The sequence below is a fragment of the Kogia breviceps genome, chromosome 7 (assembly GCF_026419965.1).
Source record: "Kogia breviceps isolate mKogBre1 chromosome 7, mKogBre1 haplotype 1, whole genome shotgun sequence".
NCBI classification, from domain to species: domain Eukaryota; kingdom Metazoa; phylum Chordata; class Mammalia; order Artiodactyla; family Physeteridae; genus Kogia; species Kogia breviceps.
This window is the reverse complement of record NC_081316.1, coordinates 26,528,039-26,551,692: the sequence shown is the minus strand read 5'-3', so window position 1 is coordinate 26,551,692 and position 23,654 is coordinate 26,528,039. Positions and strand designations below refer to the sequence as shown.

At 47.9% G+C, this 23,654-nt stretch overlaps 1 protein-coding gene across 1 annotated transcript; it reads left to right on the top strand.

The window, feature by feature from the left end:
• Positions 1–4,156: 4,156 nt before the first annotated feature.
• RCN1 (reticulocalbin 1) lies at positions 4,157–18,399 on the top strand. The gene is made up of 6 exons (XM_059070386.2): positions 4,157–4,717; positions 10,251–10,444; positions 11,455–11,633; positions 13,032–13,092; positions 16,126–16,325; positions 17,216–18,399. Exons 1-6 carry the CDS (start codon positions 4,464–4,466, stop codon positions 17,321–17,323), a joined length of 996 nt encoding a protein of 331 aa, XP_058926369.1. The 5' UTR covers positions 4,157–4,463; the 3' UTR covers positions 17,324–18,399.
• The last annotated feature ends 5,255 nt before the right edge of the window (positions 18,400–23,654 follow it).

Genomic DNA, 23,654 nt, shown 5'->3' with positions numbered 1-23,654 from the left:
TCAGTTACTCGGAAATGGTTTGATGTTTTTCAAGTCTTGCTTTTGTGCCCGTTAGACATTTTCTGGAGTAGTGCTCAGCTTAGGGCTAATTATTCCCCATCACTGAGGCAAGACCTTACAGAGTACACACTTTACCCAGTACCCCATGAACTAAATTTCCAGTCTGGCTGCTGGGAACGGGCATTGTTCCTGGTACTCACTGTTCCTTCTAACTCCCTCCAGGCGGTTCATTCCTCAGGCTCGTGGATGCACTGATCTGCACTCTACTGAATACTCAAGGGGACCCTCTGCTGATCTTTGGGGTTCTCTCTTTGTGCAGCTATGTGTTCTCTGGTTCTCTCTCCTAAGAAATGTGGCTGATTTGGTCCCTGGGCCCTCACCTTTCTCTTTTCAACTCAGGGAATCTGCCAGGCTTCATCTCAGTTTCCCCTCTCTGAACCATGCCCTGGAAAATACGTGAAGGCAAGTAAACTGGGGTAATTGTAGAGCTCACCTTACTTATTTCCAACGTCCTTCATTGCTGGTGTCCAGCGCATTGAAAATTGTTGTTTCATATATTTTGTCTGGTTTTTTTGTTGTTGTTGTTTATTTGTTTCAAATGGAAAGGTGAATCCAGCCCCTTCCTTCACCCACCTTGACCAGAAGCAGAAATTGGTAGTTATTATTATTCTACTATTGATTCAAAATATCTGTTGGGCACCTACTTGCATGAGGCCCTGCACTTGGTGCTGGGTATACAGTGATGAATCAACAGTAATGGTCCCCGGCCTCAAGGCAGATCTGTCTTATGGGGATCAACTTGTGTGGAAAGGCAATAAATGTGCTGGTCCGTGGACTTATGCACATAAACACGCATCATATGTGGTCCTTCCTTTCAATGAATTCAGAATTAAGGGAGATGGAGACAGATTTGTTAATCCAAAGCAAACTGTGAAAGGTGTTATGTGTGAGATACAAAGCTCTGGACATATTTAGGGAGAAGTAATAAGTTCTTCCTGGAGGTATAAGGGAAAAACCTCATGGGGAAGGTGACATTTGAGTTGAGCCTAGAAGACTGTGTGCAATTTTGAATGGAGAAGTAGAAAAAGGTAGAATGCTCAAGGTGCTTTTAAACCTGAAAGCAGTTCATCATGATTGCTCCTAGCAGACACAGTCAATGGCTTGCTCTTCCTCGCCAACAGAACACTAATCACGTGCTTCAGAGGAAGCTACATATCTTCCAGCTCCAGGAAGTGAATCTTGATTTGCCTAAATCAGCTCTGGAAACTCCATTCCCCTTGTCTGTCACTGGATCAGGCATAGGCCTGTGACACAATTCTGGCCAGTGAGATGTGAAGGAATGTCTGCTGGGAGAATTTTCTTCTTAATAAAGAGAGGAAACACTCCTTTTTTTCCCCCTGCTTCTGAGAGAAAAAACACAAAACAGAAAACCTGGTTTCTTGATGATGTCATCAACTCACTTGGGAAAAAAAAAAAAAAGCGCCACTTGAATTAACCACTCTGAAATTGATCGAACATGAGACTTCTTGCTCCTTGAGAGGACAAAGTTTTCTTATTGTTTTAGTAACTTCTGGTTGGATTTTGTTGTCTTTGATGATGTTACTTGCAGCCAGAAATATAGATCAACGTACCCCAACTGACCAGCCCGCCTTTTTGAAATTTGCCTTTCCTTTCCACTGGTACAAACTGCTGCTAAATGTCACTCATCTTGCCTCTGGTTCCTTTGCCTCATCAAGGATAAAGATTAAAAATGACAATATACTTAGCCATACACGCACATAGAAAGAAATAAAAGGCAATTTTTAAAATGAATTCGAGAAAGCATTTACACAGTGAAATACCTTGAGTATTTAATACCGTCACTTATTCCTGATCCTTTGGTTGAGAGGACTTGTTTATCTCTCATAGGACAGTAGAGGAATGAAAATATAAAAGAATAGAATGTAGGCAAGCCCAGGGGAAATGATATAAACTTCCACATTCACAGCAGTGCTGGAATTCTCTGGTAATTCCCATGGGAGCCAAGACTACCTCTGGAACCATCTAACTGTTGGAAACCACTAGTGTCCGGCAGGAAAACAACTAGAACAGGGTCAAAGGATGTGCCATTCTCATTCCTGAGAGTCTGCATCAACCCCGGGGGCCCAGGCCTGCCACTAGCAACATTGCAAATTAGCAGACTGACTGTCTCCAAACTCCACCCACTTTCTCATTCCGTTCTTTATCCTCCTCCTCTTTTTCTAGCTTTGATCTTCTTCGCTCTGTGCCTCCTCCCACTCCTCCTCCTCACCCCCCACTTGACAAATCACACCCTGCTTGCCAGAGGAGCACAGAAGGTACTAAGCCACCTGCCTCGGGGCCCTTGCGTTTCAATTGGGAACTCTTACACACCCAAAGAAATGCTTCCTATTGCTTGAAATCCAAGCCTCTGGACAGGCAGTGGGGGACAAGCCACCCAAGCATAGCACTTCCTGTCTCATGCAAAGGCAGTGCAGGTGGGGTGAGGCACCAAGGAATACATCCAGGTCTCACTGCCAACAAGTGGGGATGTACAGGATCACAAGGACTTTACCTCAAACTCTAATGCTCTCTGCCCATTCACACAGAACTTATCCTCCTCTCATATATTCAAACTCCTGCTGTCTGGCTTATCCCTCTCACCTTCTGTCCCAGTTTAGATGTCCCTTCCTCCAGGAAGCCTTCCCAGATCGATCCCCTCTGACATAACCCATGACACTGAATGCCTACCTCCCCAATAACTTGTCATGCTGATTTGCCATCTGTGGCTACTCAGTAAACCAGTGCCCAGCATAGCCCTGACATTTAGCAGGTGCTCAGTATATTGAATGAATGAATTAGTGACTCAATGAATGAATGAATATTTGTTCACATACACTATAGTTCTCCAAAAACCATGACTGTCATGTTCCCCAGTGTACCCTCAACACCCAGTCCAGTGCTCAGGCCATGGAAGGCACACAATCATTATTCACTAGTTGACTGAAAGAAGTCTTCAAAAGACAGGTACTTGGACCTATACTGCTGTTGATGATGTCCTGATATCCTTATTGCAAGAGCAAGAAGCACAGCCCAGTGACCTTTTCTAGAGGATCAGAGATGGGGGACGGAGCAAGATGAAGGAAAAGCTCTGGGAGTTCAGCTGCCCGGGGCTACAGGGGTGGGCTCCTCTTCAACCACAATTTTAGATTACTAGAGGTTCATAACCTGGGGCACACAGTGGGGCTTCAGAAGATCCCGTGCATCCTCTGACACTTTAATCAAACATCCAAGCCTGTAGCTGTATGTACATTTTTCTGTAAGAGGGTCCATGGCTTTCAGTGAGCCTCAAAAGGCTGTAACACACAAAGAATCATTGCTCTACCTGAACTGTCCAATATGACAGCCACTAGCCACATGTGGCTATTTAAGTTTAAATCTAAGTTAAATTTTCAATGCCTCAGTTACACTAGCTACCTGTCAAGTGTGCTCACTAGCCTCTCCCTATTGGACAGCCCAGATATAGAACGTTTTCATCACTGCATAACGTTCTACAGAGCTTCTCTATAGCGGTAGCATTACTCCGGATTCAACGTACAGACAAGATTTGTTTAAGACATGTAGTCCTTTTGTACAGTCAGTTGCCATCCTTTAGAAATGAAAGCAGACATCCGAGATCCTGACTTCTTTTGAGACCATCTGCCAACTTGGGGCCTGCACTCCTCCTGGCAGCCGGAGTGCACAGGGCTGCTCTGTTCAGATGGTCCCTCGTCATGTTGACGTCATCTGCTTGGCCCTCCTCCACATTTGAGTTTGCGACCCTTGTTTCTAGGAGACCTCGCCCACCCGGGTCTCCTTCCAGTCTCTTTGCGTTTCTAATCACACTCCAAGTTTGGGTAAGTGGGGTTGAATTTGTTTTAAGAGCACTCCTTGGGGCGGCGTCTGGGGCTGAGGTTTGGGCTCCCAGCTGGAAGTTGGGGAGAGCCAGCGCCTCCCTCCGTTCAGTTCTCTGGAACCGAAAGGGGAGAGGGAATTTTACCCCGAACATCTGTTGCTTGACAAAGAACTTCCCGGTCTTCTTACCAGCCCGCCAGTCCCCAGCCCAGTGCTCCTGGGCCCGCCTCTCGCGACGAGATCCCGGGGAGGGGCCAAGGCGAAACCCGAGCGCTGCGCCCACCACCCGGGAGGGCGACGTGGCTCCGCGGCCCCGGCTTCCCCCCGAGCCCGGCGGCCAATGGGCGCGTGAGCAGGGCCACCCGGCGCTCCTCTGCCCGCCGCCTGGGGCTCGCCCCTCCGCTCTGGCTCGGGGCGGGCGCTGGCCGAGGGGCCGGCCCGTCCCCTCCCTCCTCGCACAGGCCCCAGCCCCGCCGCCGCCGCCGCCGCGCTCGCTCCGAGCACGCATTCCCGAGCCGCCGCTCTCATCGCTCGCTCGGTCCCTCCCCGCGGGCCGCTCTCCGCTCCCGACGATGGCGCGCGGCGGCTGCGGTCGCCACCTGGGGCTGGCCCTGGGGCTGCTGCTGGCGCTGGTGCTGGCGCCCCCGGCGCTGCGGGCCAAGCCCACGGTGCGCAAGGAGCGCGTGGTGCGGCCCGACTCGGAGCTGGGCGAGCGGCCGCCCGAGGACAACCAGAGCTTCCAGTACGACCACGAGGCCTTCCTGGGCAAGGAGGACTCCAAGACCTTCGACCAGCTCACCTCGGAGGAGAGCAAGGAGAGGCTGGGGTGAGGCCGCGCTCGGGGGCTCCGCAGGTGCCCGCGGGGCCGCTCGCGCGGGAGCCGCGCGGACCGCCAGCCGCAAAGCGAAAGAGAAATCGGGCGCCGGGACCCAAGGGCGGGGTCCCGGCGGTTGGGCTGGGGCAGAGTTGCCCGCGGGCTCTGGGACCCTGCGTGCTGATCGCCGCCGGGGCCGGGGTGGCTTCCCGCGGGGAGGCGAGAACGTGGCAGCGGTCGCGGGAGCCAGGACGGCCAGGGCCCGCCCCCTCCCCTGGGTTGCATCAGAAGGGAGGGGAGAGAGCGTACAAAAGAAAAATTTGTCCACGGTGGCCTTTTAGTGACATGAGTTCTTCCCCATCCTCCCGGTTTCTCTCTTACCCCCGCATTCAAGAGAGGAGGGCATGAGACACTGCTAAGGTCTCAAGGATTATCATTAAAGGGTAGAAGATGAGGGGGCAACCGGAGAGGGTTGATTCCTGGCCTATGTCCCTGGGCCGGGACTGGGGTGTTCTTGCCTTCTGCTTAATCGCCCCAATATCGGAAGTAAGGGGTATAAAAATCCTGTTGTTAAGAAGGGAGGGGCATTTGGGGGTGGGGGGAGGAGATGGAAACTGGTCCCCTCCTTCCTGTTTCCAGCAGTTTCTGATGGCAGCAGAGGCACCCAGTCTTTTGGCAGCTGAGGGCAAAAAGCTGGAGGGTGGTGTGGTGACAGGTTGTGAATTTCACTGTTGAAGGCAGTTGAGTCAGGAACCTGGGAAACAAAACTTGGGTACATCTCAGTGCACCCTCTCCGCACCCCCTGGGGAGACACTTGAGCTTTGTGCAAAGGTATCTGGGAACCCTTCCACAGAGGAATCAGCAGTCAGCCTGATCCCAGATGGAGACCCATCTAGGGAGGGTCCCGAGAGCCCTGCCTACTGGGCACCAGGCCTCCAGGAATCTGGTTCCTGGGGGTGGAGGGTCTTTCTGGCCTGCTACACGAAAAAAGAACACAGCCATCCTTGTGCTGATGGGGGCTACCAAAGGCCAATGTGGTTGGTTAGAATATGAGGCTAAATTATACCTATTGTGTAGGTGCACCATCTGCCTGCTCTGATAAAAACATCTTTGAACTTCAAAGTCACCTCCCAACAATCACCTTTTATTTTGCAGAGAAGTACTTTCTCTTCTAGTTTGGGTTTTAACAAAGGGAGCCATTGATGAGTTCAGTCCATTGTATTGCTTTGAGGCACTTGGAAGCTGATTTATTCTGGGGCCCCGGGTGGCAGCCATTTGTCACCAGGGAGAAGGAGGAGGAGAGCTTTGAGGGATTGGAGTAGGGAATTCCCGTTTTTCAGTCGTAAGGCTTCCAGCTTAATGCCTTCATCATGATGAGTAAGAGAGCAGGTGGTGATGAGCAAGTGGTAATGGAGTTGGTCTGCATTTGACCCTTGTATGAACACCTTAGCTGCATTCATTTATTTTTTTAAATTTAATTTTTATTTTTTATACAGCAGGTTCTTATAAGTTATATATTTTATACATAGTAGTGTATATATGTCAATCTGCATTCATTTATTCATGCAACAAACATTTGAGTGGCTTCTGTGTTCCAGGTACCGTGTTAGAGGTACCGTGTTAGATACCTGACAACTACAAAGATAAAACCTTACGTCCTAGGCCATAAAGTACTTACAGTCATATGCGGAGGAGAGACATCCAAGCAGATGCTACGCATAATTGCTGTGATGGTGGCATGTAAAAGCCACAATGACCACATCTAGGAGAAGGAGCTCCCTAAGGCTTCCAGTTGGAGAGAGTAACTTGGGGGTTTGGGAAGTCACCTGACCAGAGCTTGTGGCCTGACTCAAAGGTTACCAGGCGTATGAGCAGGAAAAGGCATACTGAAGAGAGAACAGCCTGCTTATACAGGTTTTGAAATCTGTTCTTGTGGATTCGGGGTGTTGGGACAGTAAAGGGACAGGGCAGGAAAAGTGGAAGGTGGGAGTGGCGAGGAGGCCAAGGGCAGAGCAGGAAGGGCCTCTGTGAGGTGGAGATTAGATGTTATTCTGTACATGGTAGAAATGTCATCATCCCAGAAATTTATTAGGAAAGTTGGACTGGCAGTAGGGCAGAGAACATAGCTGAGGCACGGATGGCAAGACCAGAGGCCCAGGGTGGCCGTGAGTGCCTAAATGAGGCACAGCGGGAGAGGGTAAACCCAGAGCCACGTTGGAGGTGGAACTGGCAGCGCTTGCTTTGGGCTCAACGTCGGGGCGGGAGAGAGGAGGGGGCAATCAAGGGTGGCATCCATTCTCTGGCCTCGAGCCACTGGATGGGTAGTAGACACACCGCTCACCTATAAGGTAAATCTGGGCTAAATGCAGAGGAGGCTGGAGCGTTGGAAATGACGGGTGCCGTATGGGACTGGCAGGGCGTGAGAAGCCATTTCTCTGTCCACAGCTCCTGGTGCAACAGTCCCCTCCAAGTCCGGACTGCAGAGGCAGGAGCATGACTGGATCCAGGCAGCTTTGTCACCACCATCTGCCCATGGCTTCTGAAAACATGACAGCTCTAAGGCCCCTGAAGACAAAAAAAAGCGGGGACCTAGAGGCTTCATGCAGTCACAAATGTGCTGCACAGTCTGAGAAAAAAAAATGTAAATTACTTGCCAACATTTAACCTCAAAGCAATTTCACATACAGCCCCCGATCTCCAGCTTCTCTTGACACCCATGGCCCATTTTTCCATGAGGCAGTCATCGTCTGGAGCAGAGCCGGGCAGCCTTGTTGGCAGCTGTCAGGGGATCCCAGGGCTCCCTGGATGCTTTGCTTACTTCCATTACCTGTTACCTGTTTGTTGAGTTCTCCATCCACCTGTGGTGGAGATTGTCATCGTTAGTGAGGAAAGGCACACATTCTCTCCTCTCTTCCTCACAACATCCCTTGTAAAGTAGGTGTTCAACTTACAGATGGGGAAACTGAGACTCAGAGAGTCAAGTCAGTTGCCCAAGATCACACAGCACTAGGGTCCAGGTGTTCTGATTATAGCGTTTGGTTTATTTACATCATAGCCTCCTTTCCCTAGAGCTCATGTTTGATATATATATATATTTTTTAATTTATTTATTTTATTTATTTATTTTTGGCTGTGTTGGGTCTTCACTGCTGCCCTTGGGCTTTCTCTACTTGCGGTGAGCGGGGCTACTCTTTCTGGCGGTGTGCGGGCTTCTCATTGCGGTGGCTTCTCTTGTTGTGGAGCACGGGCTCTAGGCGCGCGGGCTTCAGTAGTTGTGGCACTTCAGGCTCAGTAGTTGTGGCTCGCGGGCTCTAGAGCGCAGGCTCAGTAGCTGTGGCACACGGGCTTAGTTGCTCCGCGGCATGTGGGCTCTTCCCGGACCAGGGCTCGAACCTGTGTCTGCTGCATTGGCAGGCGGATTCTTAACCACTGTGCCACCAGGGAAGTCCCAGATGTTTGATTTTTTTTTTTTTTTTTTTTTTTTTTTTTTTTTGCTGTACGCAGGCCTCTCACTGTTGTGGCCTCTCCTGTTGCGGAGCACAGGCTCCAGACGCGCAGGCTCAGCGGCCATGGCTCACGGGCCCAGCCGCTCCGCGGCATGTGGGATCTTCCCGGACCGGGGCACGAACCCGTGTCCCCTGCATCGGCAGGTGGACTCTCAACCACTGCGCCACCAGGGAAGCCCTGTTTGATATTTTTAAAGAGAGGAGTTAAGATTATATATGCTTCCAACAGATATTTATTGAGCTCCCACTACGTGTCAGGTTGAGCTACATCCTGGATGTTTCTTTGGCATAGATTAGATGCTGTCCTTTCCAGAAAAACAGGTTGTATACTGTCTGACATCGTTTGATCTTTGCTGGTTTGAGATTCTGCTTCTCAGTTGGCTTTGGATAACTGATGGGCATGTCACCACTGTGTCCCCAGGACTGAAGCAGTGTCTGGCGCACAGTAGTTTGGCTGAACACTGCACTGTTTTGAAAGAATTCTGCTCTGTCTAGCTGTGATTTCCTGGAAGGAAGATACTTGAGGTTTAGTCTTTTGGTCTTGAGACCTGTTAAAATTGCAAATGAAGGGACAAGTCAAAGCTGTTAGTAAAGTTTGCACCTTCCTGAGAAAGAGGAGCTTGGGCTACCCAGGTTCGGGTAGGAGATGGAGATTTAAGTGCTAATGAATTCATTTCCATTTCTAAGTGATCAAAGAGTAACTGCCGATTTGAACTTCTGTTCACAGTAAGAAAGATAAAATTCCAGCCCAAAGCAAAGAAACAAATCCTTAATTAGCCTGTATGACATCATCCCAGGTAAATGGACTACTAGGGTAAAACTTTCTTAAACATTGGAAATAGCTTGCAGGTGTCTTTGAAATTTACTTCAGGGATGGCGTCCCTAGCTTGGGGCCCTTTGGCCTAGAGATGGACACTGTTGAGTTCCCAGCCTGAAGTTCCCAGCCTGAAGTTTGCTCTGGACAGGGGTTTGGGATGCTTTAGTGAAGTCCAGTGGGGAATTGCTGGAACGTGGGCCAGCTGTGGAGCAGGAGATGCCAGTGGGCATAGGGGTCTTCACCCTAAGAGCAAGGGGTTGAGGCTCCTGCAGCTGCTTAGCTGGTCAAGTTTCTTGAATAGGTTCTAAAATGTCAAGGCTCTTTCATCCCTGACTTTTTTTTTTTTTTTTTTTGGCTGTGTTGGGTCTTTGTTGCTGCGCGCGGGCTTTCCCTAGTTGTGGTGAGCAGGGGCTACTGTTCGTTGCGGTGCACAGGCTTCTCATTGCAGTGGCTTCTCTTGTTGCGGAGCACGGGCTCTAGGCACGAGGGCTCAGTAGTTGTGGCTCGCGGTCTCTAGAGCACAGGCTTAGTAGTTGTGGAGCCCGGGCTTAGTTGCTCCGCGGCATGTGGGATCTTCCCGGACCAGGGCTCGAACCTGTGTCCCCTGCATTGGCAGGTGGATTCTTAACCACTGCGCCACCAGGGAAGCCCCTCATCCCTGACATTTTCTGCTTTGTCCAAGATCTGGTCTCCTCCTGCTTTAAGTTTCAAGTCTTTGAATCCAAAGTGGTGAGATTAAAAAAAAAAACAAAAAACCACTTAGTTTTTGGTTGGTTTAGTTAGAATCTTCCATCTTTTTTATTGGGCTTAGAGCCAGAGGACATGGATTCTTTCCCCAGTGGTACCAAATACTCCCTCATTACTCTAAAAAATGAGGGAGTTAGACTATATCAGGGAAGACTGCTAGGTTTCATCTTACAAATCAATTCACTCAGTTTCTGCAGAGCACTGTGTTGAGAAGGATTCTGAGGCCACATCAAGGTTTTTTATCAGGACAGAAGGGCCTGATCCACTAATAGTGTCTGCCATTAGCATTGGGTGGTTGTGGGAAGGCATATCATACTTGGAAAAGATAAACTTCAAGATCCTTTCCAGCACCGTCGGATCATTGATTTTATTTTAGCATTTATGCATCTTAGATTCTGCAGGTGTTTGATCTCTTTCTGGAACAGGATCACACGAGCCTTGATAATAGCCTTGTGGGTTTTTTTTTAAACTACAGGAAGATTGTCAATCGAATTGACAGTGATGGGGATGGCTTTGTCACCACCGAGGAGCTGAAAACCTGGATCAAACGGGTACAGAAAAGGTACATCTACGATAATGTCGCCAAAGTCTGGAAGGATTATGATCGGGACAAAGACGATAAAATTTCCTGGGAAGAATACAAACAAGCCACCTACGGTTACTACCTAGGTAAGAGGTGCTGCAAGAGCGATTATACAGCTGAGGCCTGTGTAACAAGCTTCTTGTGGGAAACTATACGGTCTTATCATATCTACCCCCTTTGGGGAGACGTCTCAACCTCCTAAGTAAAAACTGCTTGTGTAACATCCTGCTCTGCTTACTAAGAATACACCAAGTTGCTTACCGTGAGTGAACTTGTAGGTGGAAGGGGGCAAGGGTCTAATAGAAAATAAACTGCTGCCTAACCTGAGCTTACAATGTCAGAGGTACACCCAGAGAACAAAGCAGAGAGGAAGCATGTTTTATGTTACAGTTTCAGAATGCTGCCAAGTTTCAGGTAGCAAGGACCGAGTAAGCTGGAACAGTCCAGGAAGGCTTCCTGTTGGAGGATGGCTTGGGAATTGGGCCTTAAAGAATGGATTTGTATCTGGAGAGATAGAGATGGGTGGGGAAGGTGGGTCAGCTGGAGGGGCAAAGGTGCAGCAATGCATTCAGCAGTGGGCAGGGTTTGGACATAAGTCATGCTTGTTTTGGGGGAATGATGGAGGGTGTGTGTGCCCAGCACTGGGTGCAGACCCGCTGGGTGCCTGGCAGAGCCGAGAGGGAACAGGCCTGAGGAGAACCAAAGACACATACACTCCCAGCCAGATTAAGAGAGGTCTTGAAAAGAGTCGAAGGAACATTTAGAATAGATGTCCTGGGTACTAGGGAGCCTCTGTATGTTCTGGATCAAAGAATATGATGCAAGTAGGGTTCTGCAGAGAGAAGTATGGCATTAATATGGTCTCAAGCCTATGCTTTTCACTGCTTGCTGTAATGCCCCTAACAAGTCTTTAGGGCATGGACTGCATGGTGGTATGGAGGGACAGACATTAGAGGCATTCCGAAATAAAATGTTTCAAAGAACTCGCTAAGTCAGGACCTTTTGTCTTCTATGTACCATCTGGCGTGAAGGAGGAGTGATCTGGAAGAAAACACCTTAGGAGCCCGGTTTTCACGTTTCTGTGTACATCCTGCAGGAAACCCCACAGAGTTTCAAGATACTTCAGATCATCACACCTTTAAAAAAATGCTGCCACGTGATGAGAGAAGGTTCAAGGCTGCAGACCTCGATGGTGACCAGACAGCCACCCGGGAGGAGTTCACCGCCTTTCTGCACCCTGAGGAGTTTGAGCATATGAAGGAAATTGTGGTTTTGGTAAGATATGGAAAGAACCTGTGCTGGCAAAAGACCAGGACGAAAGCTGCACGGAAACCTTGTCCCTTCTTGCAAAGTGAGAACGTTCTTCAGCCTGAAGGGAATGGGACAAGGACCCTGAAGTGGAATACACCGGAATACCTGTGTACCAGGAGATTCGTCAGGGCAGGGTAGCTGCCGTAGCAAGTAGCCCCCAATCCCAGCCATTTAACACAGTCGAAGGTTATATCCAGTCCCGGGCAGATGGTCCCGGTCAGGTGGATCTCCTGGGCAGTTCTTCTCCGGTGTTGTCAGGCTCCCAGTCTACTTCCATCTTGTCCTCCACCATCCTGTGGCTTTGAGGTCATCCTGGTCACTACCAGCTGGTAGATAGAAAAAGAGAAGGACTGAGGAGGAGGCATGGCCTGCCTTTACTGTTCCGAGGGCTCCTCCTCCATATAACAAGGCAGGGGAATGCAGTCTAGATGTGTGCCCAGAAAGGACAAATGCGTTTAGTGGGCAACTAGCTAGCCTCTGTCCTATCTGTCAGTGCTGAGGGAACAACAAAAAGACTCAGAAATGGAATGCATTGTACTGTTACATCATATGGAAACTTAAAGTCAGACCATGCTTGGAAAGGATGCTCCCCTTGGAGTGTATTTGCTTTCCAGTGTCTTGTTGGGTCCCACCTGTTTTCATTTTCCACGACAGTAAAATAAATGCCATCACCTGTTTTCAGGGCAGCTATCCCAAGGCAGTTCCAATTGTTTTGATGCTGGGAGACAGCCAGCTCTGCACTATTTAAGTTACCCAGTCGTGGATGGGTTCACTCTTGCCTCATGCTTCATCCTATGACCACAGTGACCCCAGGGACTAGGCAGTGGCTTTAAGAATCGTTCCTTTTTACCACCCAACATCTACTTAATGATAGCTAATCTGCCAGAAGACAGTGAAGATGGGGAAGTGGATTATGGGCTTCTGGATTGGCTCTGTTCTCAGGTTGGCCATTTTCTTTGGGATGCCTTTGAGTTTCTGTGACATGGACAGTAGACTCATTTAATTACTCACCTTAGCAAAAAACCTAGTTAAGAAGTCAAATGTATAGATACTAAATACACAACATAATACATTCGAAAGTCAGATATACTTTTATTTTCTAATTGCCCACAGTTCCATATTTTTCTGACACCAACTCGGTGTTCATGGTCCAGTTAGCACTGGAATCTGTCTTTGTGATCATTTTAGTCCAGTGGTTCTCAAGCTGGGTTCCTCACCGTGCACAGAGGTGATCTGGCTGGAGGGTGGAGACGGTTGACCTGGCAGGGCTTCCTGATATAAGTAGAGTGCCTCTGGGCTTGTAGGTACCTTTTCCGTTGCAGGGAGGGTGCTGCTTTTAAAACTCCCCCCTTTGCTTCCTAGGAAACTCTGGAGGACATCGACAAGGATGGGGATGGCTTTGTGGGTCAGGACGAGTATATTGGTAAGTGCTGGCCTGGAGTCTTGCTCCACGGTCCCAACTGGGCAGCATCCTCCACCCACATGTCTGGCTACTTTCCTCAGATGACTCTTTCAGCAGCAGCTGCAATTCTGTAGGTGTCACTCCTGTGACTTCCCAGTGAGAGGGGCTTGTCACACCATCCCTAGCGGTGCAGATTCAGGGAGGCATTCCTAGTGGAGAAGAGCCCAAAAGGCTGGCCGCACCCCAGGGCTGGCCAGCAGTTGACCCCACGGCTCTGAGAGGTGCCCCTCTTCACACTGTGTAGTTAGTTCTACCTTTGCGAAATGGGACTGGAGATCCCAGAGATGCACAGTGAAGCTAGAGCGGACAGTCTCAGGGGACAGGCTTTGCAACAGACTGTTAGCCAGCGGGGCCTAGAAACTGGCTGGATGGAGCTGTGGTCAACAGAACTGTTTACATGCCCGAGTTCTCTGCAGAAAGGCATTCCTTCTTTAGGTAAATCCTTTTACAAAGTGCATGATTGCCCCATAATATAGCCGTCTTACGCCTCTGGTTTTTGGTCTTTCATTGGGAGTACTGTTCTGGTTTTTAGTTCTGAAGGGCTCCACTTAAGCACCATCAAGAAGCGTGTTTGCAGGTAACTGAGCTCTGGCTGAATGAGGCTCCAATTAGTGCCCCAGGTCAGACGCCACCCAGGAGCCCTCCCAGCACGAAGGACTAGAGAAGGCAGCAGGGATATTTCCATTTGATCCTCAGTGGCTGCTACTTCAGTGCTTTGGCACGTGGCCCCAGCTGCAGGCCACATTCTCGTGATAGCTCTTCTTTTCCCAAGTCTCAGTAAAGTAAAAGCTGGAAAATCATTTGAAGGATGGGATGGGTATAATTCTTGTGCAGATATTTAACAGAGGCAGTTAATTACCTTTCAGCATAAAAGAAGAGCCCAAGTTGCCATCATCTCTGGTGTGTGGTTGTATTACTTTGCCACCCCATACAGAAGAATAAGTGCCTTCTGTGATGAAGAGCAAAGTTTCTTCTAATAATTTGGAATTCTATTTTGTCTGAAGAACCAAACACTGTCCCCCTCTGTCTGTGGTAACAGATGGGCAGCTCTCACCACAGTAATTAAAGCCATCTCAGCGGCACTACCTTTCTTTGTAGAATAACCAATGCTGACAGCCCCGTCATCAGTGCAAGCAGCAGAGCCTGCCTCAGGCCTGGTACACGTGTGTGTGCGGGAAGGTTCAGAGCCCCGGACACCTTGACAGTGGTGGCGGAATTAGACTGACAGGGAAGGCTGACTGATTAAAACGATGTAGCACTTTTGATTAAAAATAGGTGCTCTCCCCACCCTCCTCCTGATCTGCATTGAAAGGGTGCAAAGTCAGGGGCAAACTCTTTGAGTGGCTTTGTCTAAAAGAAACATTCCATCCTTTACACTGGCAGAGAGGGAGGTAGGCTCATTGTTCTTGAAAACTGAATTCTGAGTGACTTGCAGTCAGAGAGACCAGATGTCCAGACTTGTCTAGCAAGTGACTTCATTTATGGAGGAGCCTTCTCGGCAGGCAGAGACAAGTGGAAACCAGTGGTGATGTAGCGTAGTGGGAAGAACACTGGAATTAAGAGTCCTGGCTTCTCCGCTTACTAGCTGTGAGACCCTGTTGGAGTCGTGTAATCACTCAGTATAAGCCTCAGTTTCCTTATCTGTAAAACGGGAAGACACAGCACCCATGTTTCCAGGCTGCTGTGGGTCTACTTGTAGCTGAACGCAGGGTCTTGCCTCTCTTTTTCCTTCATTACCTACTGTCTCTGCCACCCGACATTTCCAAGCTGTTTCCATCAAAAGAGAAATTGCCCTCAGGGTATCTCTGGTTTCCAAGAAGATCTAGTGGCTTAGCAAACAATGGATAAACTTTGCCTTCTTTTTCCTTTCCCTGCCACTTTCTAAAATAAGGATATTTATCTATCTTATAAAATTGCTATAAAGGGGCTTCCCTGGTGGCGCAGTGGTTGAGTCCGCCATCCGATGCAGGGGACACGGGTTCGTGCCCCGGTACGGGAAGATCCCACATGCCGCAGAGCGGCTGGGCCCGTGAGCCATGGCCGCTGAGCCTGCGCGTCAGGAGCCTGTGCTCCGCAACGGGAGAGGCCACAACACAACAGTGAGAGGCCCGCGTACCACCAAAAAAAAAAAAAAAAAAAAAAAAATTGCTGTAAGGATGAAATAAAATGTATGTGAAAGCCCCTTGGAAATGATATAAACAACAATAGTAGTAAACACAGTGGTTAAGACTATGGGTTGGAAGCAGAGTGCCCATGTTCCTGTGCAGCCTACTACTTTCTCATACTAGCTGTGGGTCCTTGGGTTAAGGCTGTGCCTCAGTGTTTTCATCTATAAAGTGGGAATAACTATGACACCTAACTTCATAGGATTGTAATGAAAAATCAAATGTAAAAAAGTATGCGCTCGGGGCTTCCCTGGTGGCGCAGTGGTTGAGAGTCCGCCTGCCGATGCAGGGGACACGGGTTCGTGCCCCGGTCCGGGAAGATCCCACATGCCGCGGAGCGGCTGGGCCCGTGAGCCATGGCCGCTGAGCCTGCGCGTCCGGAGCCTGTGCTCCGCAACGGGAGAGGCCACAACAGTGAGAGGCCCGCGTACCACACACACACACAAAAAAGTATGTGCTTTACACAGCATCTGGACCATAGAAAGTGCTGATATTGGTCATTGTTATTAGTTTTCACCTGTATAGCTCCAGGCTGGTTGTAGAGGGCTTTCACATTTGACCTTCATAATAACCTTCTGAGTAATAAGTTATTGTCTCCACTTTACAGACGAGGCACTGAACTGAGTCAAAAGCCAGGATTCATCTTCTGGTTCCCAAGCCCAGTTCTTTCTCGCCCACTAAGCGGCCATCACAGTGGATAAATATTGCATTATTTACCCAAGAGACTGCCCCCAGGTGTCTGGTTAGGTCTCTTGATTGCTAGAGGTCAGGTTTTCTTGGACTTACCTTCCCACTTGTCTTTATAACCAAGAACAGCCTTTCCTTCCAGCCGATATGTTTTCCCACGAGGAGAATGGCCCTGAGCCAGACTGGGTGCTGTCAGAACGGGAGCAGTTCAATGAATTCCGAGATCTGAACAAGGACGGGAAGCTGGACAAAGATGAGATTCGCCACTGGATCCTCCCACAGGACTACGATCACGCACAGGCTGAGGCCAGGCACCTGGTGTATGAGTCGGACAAAAACAAGGTATTTCACCATCCTCTGGACTCACTCCTTGAAGGGAGACAGTTTACATAAGACTGGTTCTGTTTGCTTCTTTGATGTTTGCCTTGGCCCATGTGGCCGTGTCCTTATTGACTTCTCTCATTCCTGCCCTACACCAGAGACCTGTGAACTTGAGCCAACACCATGATAACCCACAGTGAGCTCATTAGGCCCAGACGTTCCTGTTCCTGGAGAGTCTGCTGTGGGTCACACTTAACGTTCACTGCCATCTCCTAGGATCGCAGGACCAGTCACTTTGTTGGCTGTGGGCGGGCATGGATTTAAGGGTGTGCCCTGTGTTGCCCTAGGACAAGCTTGTTCATCCATTCATTCAGTCAGCAGACACCCCTCAGACCTCTGCAGCACGTGAGGCAGAAGGAAGCCCATCACATTAAAGTCTTGGCACCCTCAGGCCAGCTCACTGTGCTGGCTCCGAGCCGACATCTATTGGTCAGTATCCAAATAAATAAATAAATAAGGTTTAGAAAGAAGTCCTGCCTCTTCCCATTTTGATCACAGCTGCAAATTCTCGGGAGACGGTCAAGTTTTGCAGTCAAGCCATAAAAGGGAAGTAGAATTCTTCGGGGCCTGTCTTGGGAATGCCAGCATTGTGCGTAGACATCACTAGACTCTGGCTTCTCAATTCCTTGAGGACTTTTCTGATATATTTTAGCACAGCTTTTGTAGCAGGAGGCTGTTCCAGTTTGGGGTTTTTGCAGGGCAGTGATGGTAGATGAAGGAGGTACCTAGTAGCTTACTATGAAATGTAATATTTTAAATGTTGCAGATCAATGAAATAACGTGAGCGTAATGCTGTGATGACTCAGAGTGACCAGGGTTTCTGTGACAGAGCTCTTTTCTCTCTCCTACAGGATGAAAAGCTCACTAAAGAGGAGATCTTGGACAACTGGAACATGTTTGTTGGAAGTCAGGCTACTAATTATGGGGAAGATCTCACCAAAAACCATGATGAGCTTTGATGCACATTCACCATAATATGACAGACTGTCATAGGCTTTCTTTTATTGTCCTGGATAATTGCTACAATTGTCTCATTTACAGCAGTTGTGTCCCCAAAAAAAAGCAAGTTTATCACCTCAGATTGGGGTTAAAATTATTTTTTACTCAATATTTGCTGGAAAATAGTCATCACTGATCTCTGAGTAAGGTTTCCGTCCAAACACATTAAAATCTTGGTAAATTGCAATGCTCTATGGGGATACATTGCTAAAACATGACTTTTTAGCTTTTTCCATGAAATTTGAACTGAAGGGGAATAAAATTTGAAAAAGCCCTATTATTCAGAAGTTGGGTGAGCAGGGAGAGGGCAGTATAATGGAGTGACTGCTATGTATTTTAACTGCAGAGTTTTTACATTTGCCACTGTTAACTAATGGGTGAGGGAAAATTCTGATTAAGCTTCAGTGGTATCTCATCCTACACAGGCTTCTTTCGGAGCAAGGCTGATATTTCAGATTCTTCTTCTTGACTTTGTTCTGAGCTGTTACTGTAAATGGCATATAAATCTCTGTGCATTCTTCTATATGGACCTGCTAATGTGCACAACAGATCCACCCATCTTTGTTTTTTGTCTTTGTTTTTCACAATAAGAAGCAGTTGAGAAAGGTTATGTGAAAAAGAAAGTAATTTTAAAGGTAGGGAGAAAAGATGAATGTCAGGCATTTGAAGAACTATAGGAAAATGGTAAACACTTTATCATACTTGAGAAATATTTCTTGACATGTAAATGAAGCAGATCTGATCTTTGAAAAAGTGGATAGAAGTCCAGTCCATTTCCTTGCTGATCTCTGATAGGAGTAGGGAGGGAGTAGGGTCCTAGGAAAGCCTGCTTAGTGGAGCTCTGGAACCCAGCTCATCCAGTCCTGGTGAATCCACAACCCTTGGACCTGCCCCGGGACCACTTACACCATGTAACTGACAAAGCAGTGTTCCAAGCCACTGGCTGAACTGGAAGAAATAACTTTTACAGGTTGAACTTCCACCTTATAAGGAGAAAGTGAATGAAATAAAGGATCCCTCAGGATTTTCTACTGTGTTCTGTGGTGTGTGACTTCATCTGTACCATTTGTGACATTATTCACTGTTGATATAGAATTTAACAGTGGGATGAGATGACATGAGTAAGATGGTAAACGTTTTGCATTTTAAAAATCCAACTATTAGAATGTTCAGAACATATTCATATTTACTTATTTAATACATATATACTTCTCTATGCTAATTAGGGAAGCTGCAGGTCATTTTAATGGTAAGACCTTTCAGAGACAGGTTTCAGTTGGAAGAAAATCTGGCCTTCTTATCAAGGCCTAGGAGGCCCTATAGCAACTGGTCCCTTCCCAGCTCATCAGCCCCACTCCCTTTCACCTCCCACAGCAGCCCCACTGACTTTCTGGTCCTCAAACACACCAAGTTCATTTCCAGGTTGGGCCCTTTGCACTTGCTATCCTTCTGATTTGGAACCCCCATCTCACACATACTGGGGTAACTCAAAACATACTTCCTCAGTAGGACCTTCCTGACTCCATTATTTGTAGCAGTCCCATTTGAGTCCCCGTCTCATTTCCCTGTTTTATTTTCTCCTTGGTATGTACCTATTGCCATTTATATTTGTTTCCTAGGACTGCCATACAAGTTACCACAAAAGAGGGTGGCTTTCAACAACAGAAACTCAGTGCAGGCTGTAGTCTGAAATCAAGGTGTTGGCAGGACGGCTCCTGAATGCTCTAGGGGAGAATTCCTTGCTGCTTCCAGCTTCTGCTGGCACCAGGCGTTCCTTGGCTGTGGCTGCATTACTCCACTCTGCCTCCATCTTATGGCCTTTTCTTCCTCTCTCTGTGTCTGTCCTCTGTGTGTCTAAGGACACTTGTCACTGGCTTTAGAACCCACCTGGATAATCAAGGGTGATCTAATCCTAGATCCTAAATTACATCTGCAAAAAGCCATTTTTCCAAGTAAGCTCACATTCACAGGTTCCAGGAGTTAGGAGGTAGACATATCTTTTGGGGGGGCCACCATTCAACCAAATGTACCATTTGACATTATCTTGTTTGTATGTTGTCCACCTTCCCCGAGCTAGAACATAAGCTCTATGACAACAATAGCCTGATTTGTCTAATTTACTGCTGCTTCCCAGGACCTAGAACTGTAGAGCCTAGCCTACAATATCTACTCTGTAATTATTTGCTGAATAAATGAGAGGTTGTAGCTTTAATCAAAGAGAATACTCCTGGGATGGGGATTGGGGGGATACTACAAAAAAATTTTACAAAATAGCTAACATTTGCTGAATGAAAAGTAATTTGCCCAAGATTTCCAGAGTGATTATATGGCAGGACCAGAACTCAAATCCAGGTGTTGCCTGCACCAAAATCTCTGCAGTTTAACACTAAATTTTACTGCTCCAAATCTCTGAATCTATGTTCCCTTTATTTCTTTGCTCACCCACAGTATATGTGGTCAGGAAATGAGAATAACTCCTCTAACCTAGAAATAGGCTGACACATTTTTTTCAAGCAATGAGAACCTGTCTTTCAAAAAATGAGAAAATAATATAGTGTAACCCAATTATAAGCATAACACTTTTAAAAGGTGCTAACGTTATTTTTTTCCCCAAAAGGGAATACTGGTTGGTCTATTAAGTTATACATAGTAAGACATTAAATATATTTTGAGCACTAAGTTTTTCCTTTCAAGTCAGTGCACATAAGAAGAGAACCCTCAAAGAGACTACTGCTTCTGGGGCTGAATTTAACACTATTTAAGGAAAGAAAACCTTAGCTAGGGGAAATAGCTGTTAACATGGTGATTTGTAAAGCCTTAGATTTCTAATAGGGTCTGACTGTTTCAAGGAAAACATATTTTGTTTCTAGGTAACATTTCAAGTCTGATTATGAACAAATGCTACAAAATTGATCTGTAATGGGAAATACTGTTATGTCACAAAGCATTATTTATATGCTTAATGTGACTGAAAGCATTAATTGCTAAGAGCCAAAATCTGTCCAAGCAAAACATGAACACATATTTTGTACCTCTTGTCTCTTACTGTAGAATTTTGAATGAATTCGAGTGTAACAAAGATGTAGTTAGAAAATCTGCACACCTGCTCACAGAGACATCAGAAATACATCTACACGTGGAGCTTCTCCTGTAGAGCACCCACCGAACGCTGGCAGAGGACCTCGGACCTCCAAAAAGGCAAGAAACTCCCCACATATCTGGGTAGGGCAAAAGAAAAAAGAATAAACAGGGACAAAAGAATAGGGACGGGACCTACGCCAGTGGGAGGGAGCCGAGAAGGAGGAAAGACTCCCACACACTAGAGGCCCCTTCGCGGGCGGAGACCGCGGGCGCCGGAGGGGGAAGCTCCGGAGCCGCGGAGGACAGCTCAGCCACAGGGGTGCGGAGGGCAAAGCGGAGAGATTCCCGCAGAGGATCGGTGCCGACCGGCGCTCACCAGCCCGAGAGGCTTGTCTGCTCGCCCGCCCGGGCGGGCGGGGCCGGGAGCTGAGGCTCGGGCTTCAGTCGGATCCCGGGGAAAGGGCCGGAGTTGGCAGAGTGAAGACAGCTTGAAGGGGGCTAGTGCGCCACGGCTGGCCGGGAGGGAGTTCGGGAGAAGTCTGGAGCTGCCGAAGAGGCAAGAGACCTTTTCCTCCCTCTTTGCTGCCTGGGCGCGAGGAGAGGGGATTAAGTGCGCCGCTTAAAGGAGCCCTAGAACCGGGCGCGGAGCTGCCGAAGAGACAAGAGACTTTTTCTTGCCTCTTTGCTTCCTCGGGTGTGAGGTGAGGGGATTAAGAGCACCGCGTAGAGGAGCTCCAGAAACGGGCGCGAGCCGCGGCTGTCGGCACGGACAGTAGAGACGGGTGTCGGACGCTAAGGTTGCTGCTGCCACCACCAAGAGGCCTGTGTGTGAGCACAGGTCACTCTCCACACCGGCCCTCCCGGGAGCCCGTGCAGTCCGCCACTGCCGGGGTCCCGGGATCCAGGGACAGCTTCCCCGGGAGAACGCACGGCGCGCCTTGGGCCTGTGCAGCGTCACGTCGGCCTCTGACGTCGCGGACTCGCCCCGCCCCCGTGCCACTCCCTCCCCCCAGCCTGAGTGAGCTGGAGCCCCCAAATCAACTGCTCCTTTAACATCGTCCTGTCTGAGCGAAGGGCAGTCGCCCTCGGACAACCTACACGCAGAGGCGGGACCAAGTCCAAAGCTGAACCCCAGGAGCTGTGCGAACAGAGAGGAGAGGGGGAGATCTCTCCCAACAGCCTCAGAAGCGGCGGATTAAAGCTCCACAATCAACTTGAAGTGCCCTGCATCTGTTGAAAACCTGAATAGACAACGAATCATCCCAAGTTGAGGAGGTGGACTTTGGGAGCAAGATATACTATTATTTTCCCCTTTTTTTTCTTTTTGTGGGTGTGTATGTGTGTGCTGCTGTGTGAGATTTTGTCTGTATAGCTTTGCTAGCACCATTTGTCCTAGGGTTAGACCGACCCATCTTTCTGTTTTTTGTTTGTTTGTTTGTTTGTTTGTTTTTGTTTTTTTTTTGTTTTTTAAAAGGAAATTTTTCTTCTTAATAATTATTTTTTATTTTAATAACTATACTTTATACTACTCTGTCTTCTCCCTTTCTTTCTTCCTTTCTTCCCTCCTTCCCTCCTTTCTTCCTTCCTTCCCCCTTCTTTCCTCCCTTCCTCTCTTCCTTCCTCCCTTTCTTCCTCTGCACCTTCCGTCCTTGCTTTCTTGCTTCCTTCCTTCATATCTTCCTTCCTTTCTTCCTTCCCTCCCTCCCTCCCTCCTTCCTTCCTTTTCTTTCCTCTCTATTTACTCTACCTTTTATTTTGAGCCGTGTGGATTAAAGGTTCTTGGCGCCCCAGCCAGGCACCAGGGCGGTGTCCCTGAGGTGGGAGAACCAACCTCAAGACACTAGTCCACAAGAGACCTCCGAGCTCCACGTAATATCAGACGGCGAAAATCTCCCAGAGACCTCCATCTCAACACCAAGACCCAGCTTCACTCAAGGACCAGCAAAGAACAGTGCTGGACACCCTATCCCCAACAAAGAGCAAGACAGGTCTACAGCCCCATCCATTAGCAGAGAGACTGCCTAAAATCATAATAAGGTTACCAACATCCCCAAACACACCACCAGACGAGGACCTGCCCACCAGAAGGACAAGATCCAGCCTCATCCACCAGAACAGAGGCACTAATCCCCCCAACCAGGGAATCTACTCAACCCACTGAACCAACCTTAGCCACTGGGGACAACCACCAAAAACAACAGGAACTACGAACCTGCAGCGTGCAAAAAGGAGACCTCAAACACAGTAAGATAAGCGAAATGAGAAGACAGAAAAACACACAACAGATGAAGGAGCAAGATAAAAACACACCAGACCTAACAGATGAAGAGGTAATAGCCAATCTACCTGAAAGAGAATTTAGAATAATGATGGTGAAGATGATGCAAAATCTTGGAAATAGAATAGACAATTTGCAAGAAACAGTTAACAGGGACCTAGAAGAAATAAAGAGGAAGCAAGCAACGATGAGCAACACAATAAATGAAATTAAAAATACTCTAGATGGGATCAATAGCAGAATAACTGAGGCAGAAGGACGGATAAGTGACCTGGAAGATAAAATAGTGGAAATAACTACTGCAGAGCAGAAGAAAGAAAAAAGAATGAAAAGAACTGAGGACAGTCTCAGAGACCTCTGGGACAACATTAAACGCACCAACATTCGAATTATAGGGGTCCCAGAAGAAGAAGAGAAAAAGAAAGGGACTGAGAAAATATTTGAAGAGATTATAGTTGAAAACTTCCCTAATATAGGAAAGGAAATAGTCAACCAAGTCCAGGAAGCACAGAGAGTTCCATACAGGATAAACCCAAAGAGAAACACGCCACGACACATAATAATCAAACTGTCAAAAATTAAATACAAAGAAAACATATTAAAAGCAGCAAGGGAAAAACAACAAATAACACACAAGGGAATTCCCATAAGATTAACATCTGATCTTTCAGCAGAAACTCTACAAGCCAGAAGGGAGTGGCAGGACATATTTAAAGTGATGAAGGAAAAAAACCTACAACCAAGATTACTCTACCCAGCAAGGATCTCATTCAGATTTGATGGAGAAATTAAAACCTTTACAGACAAGCAAAAACTGAGAGAGTTCAGCACCACCAAACCAGCTCTACAACAAATCCTAAAGGAACTTCTCTAGGCAAGAAACACAAGAGAAGGAAAAGACCTACAAGAGCAACCCGAAACAAGTAAATGGT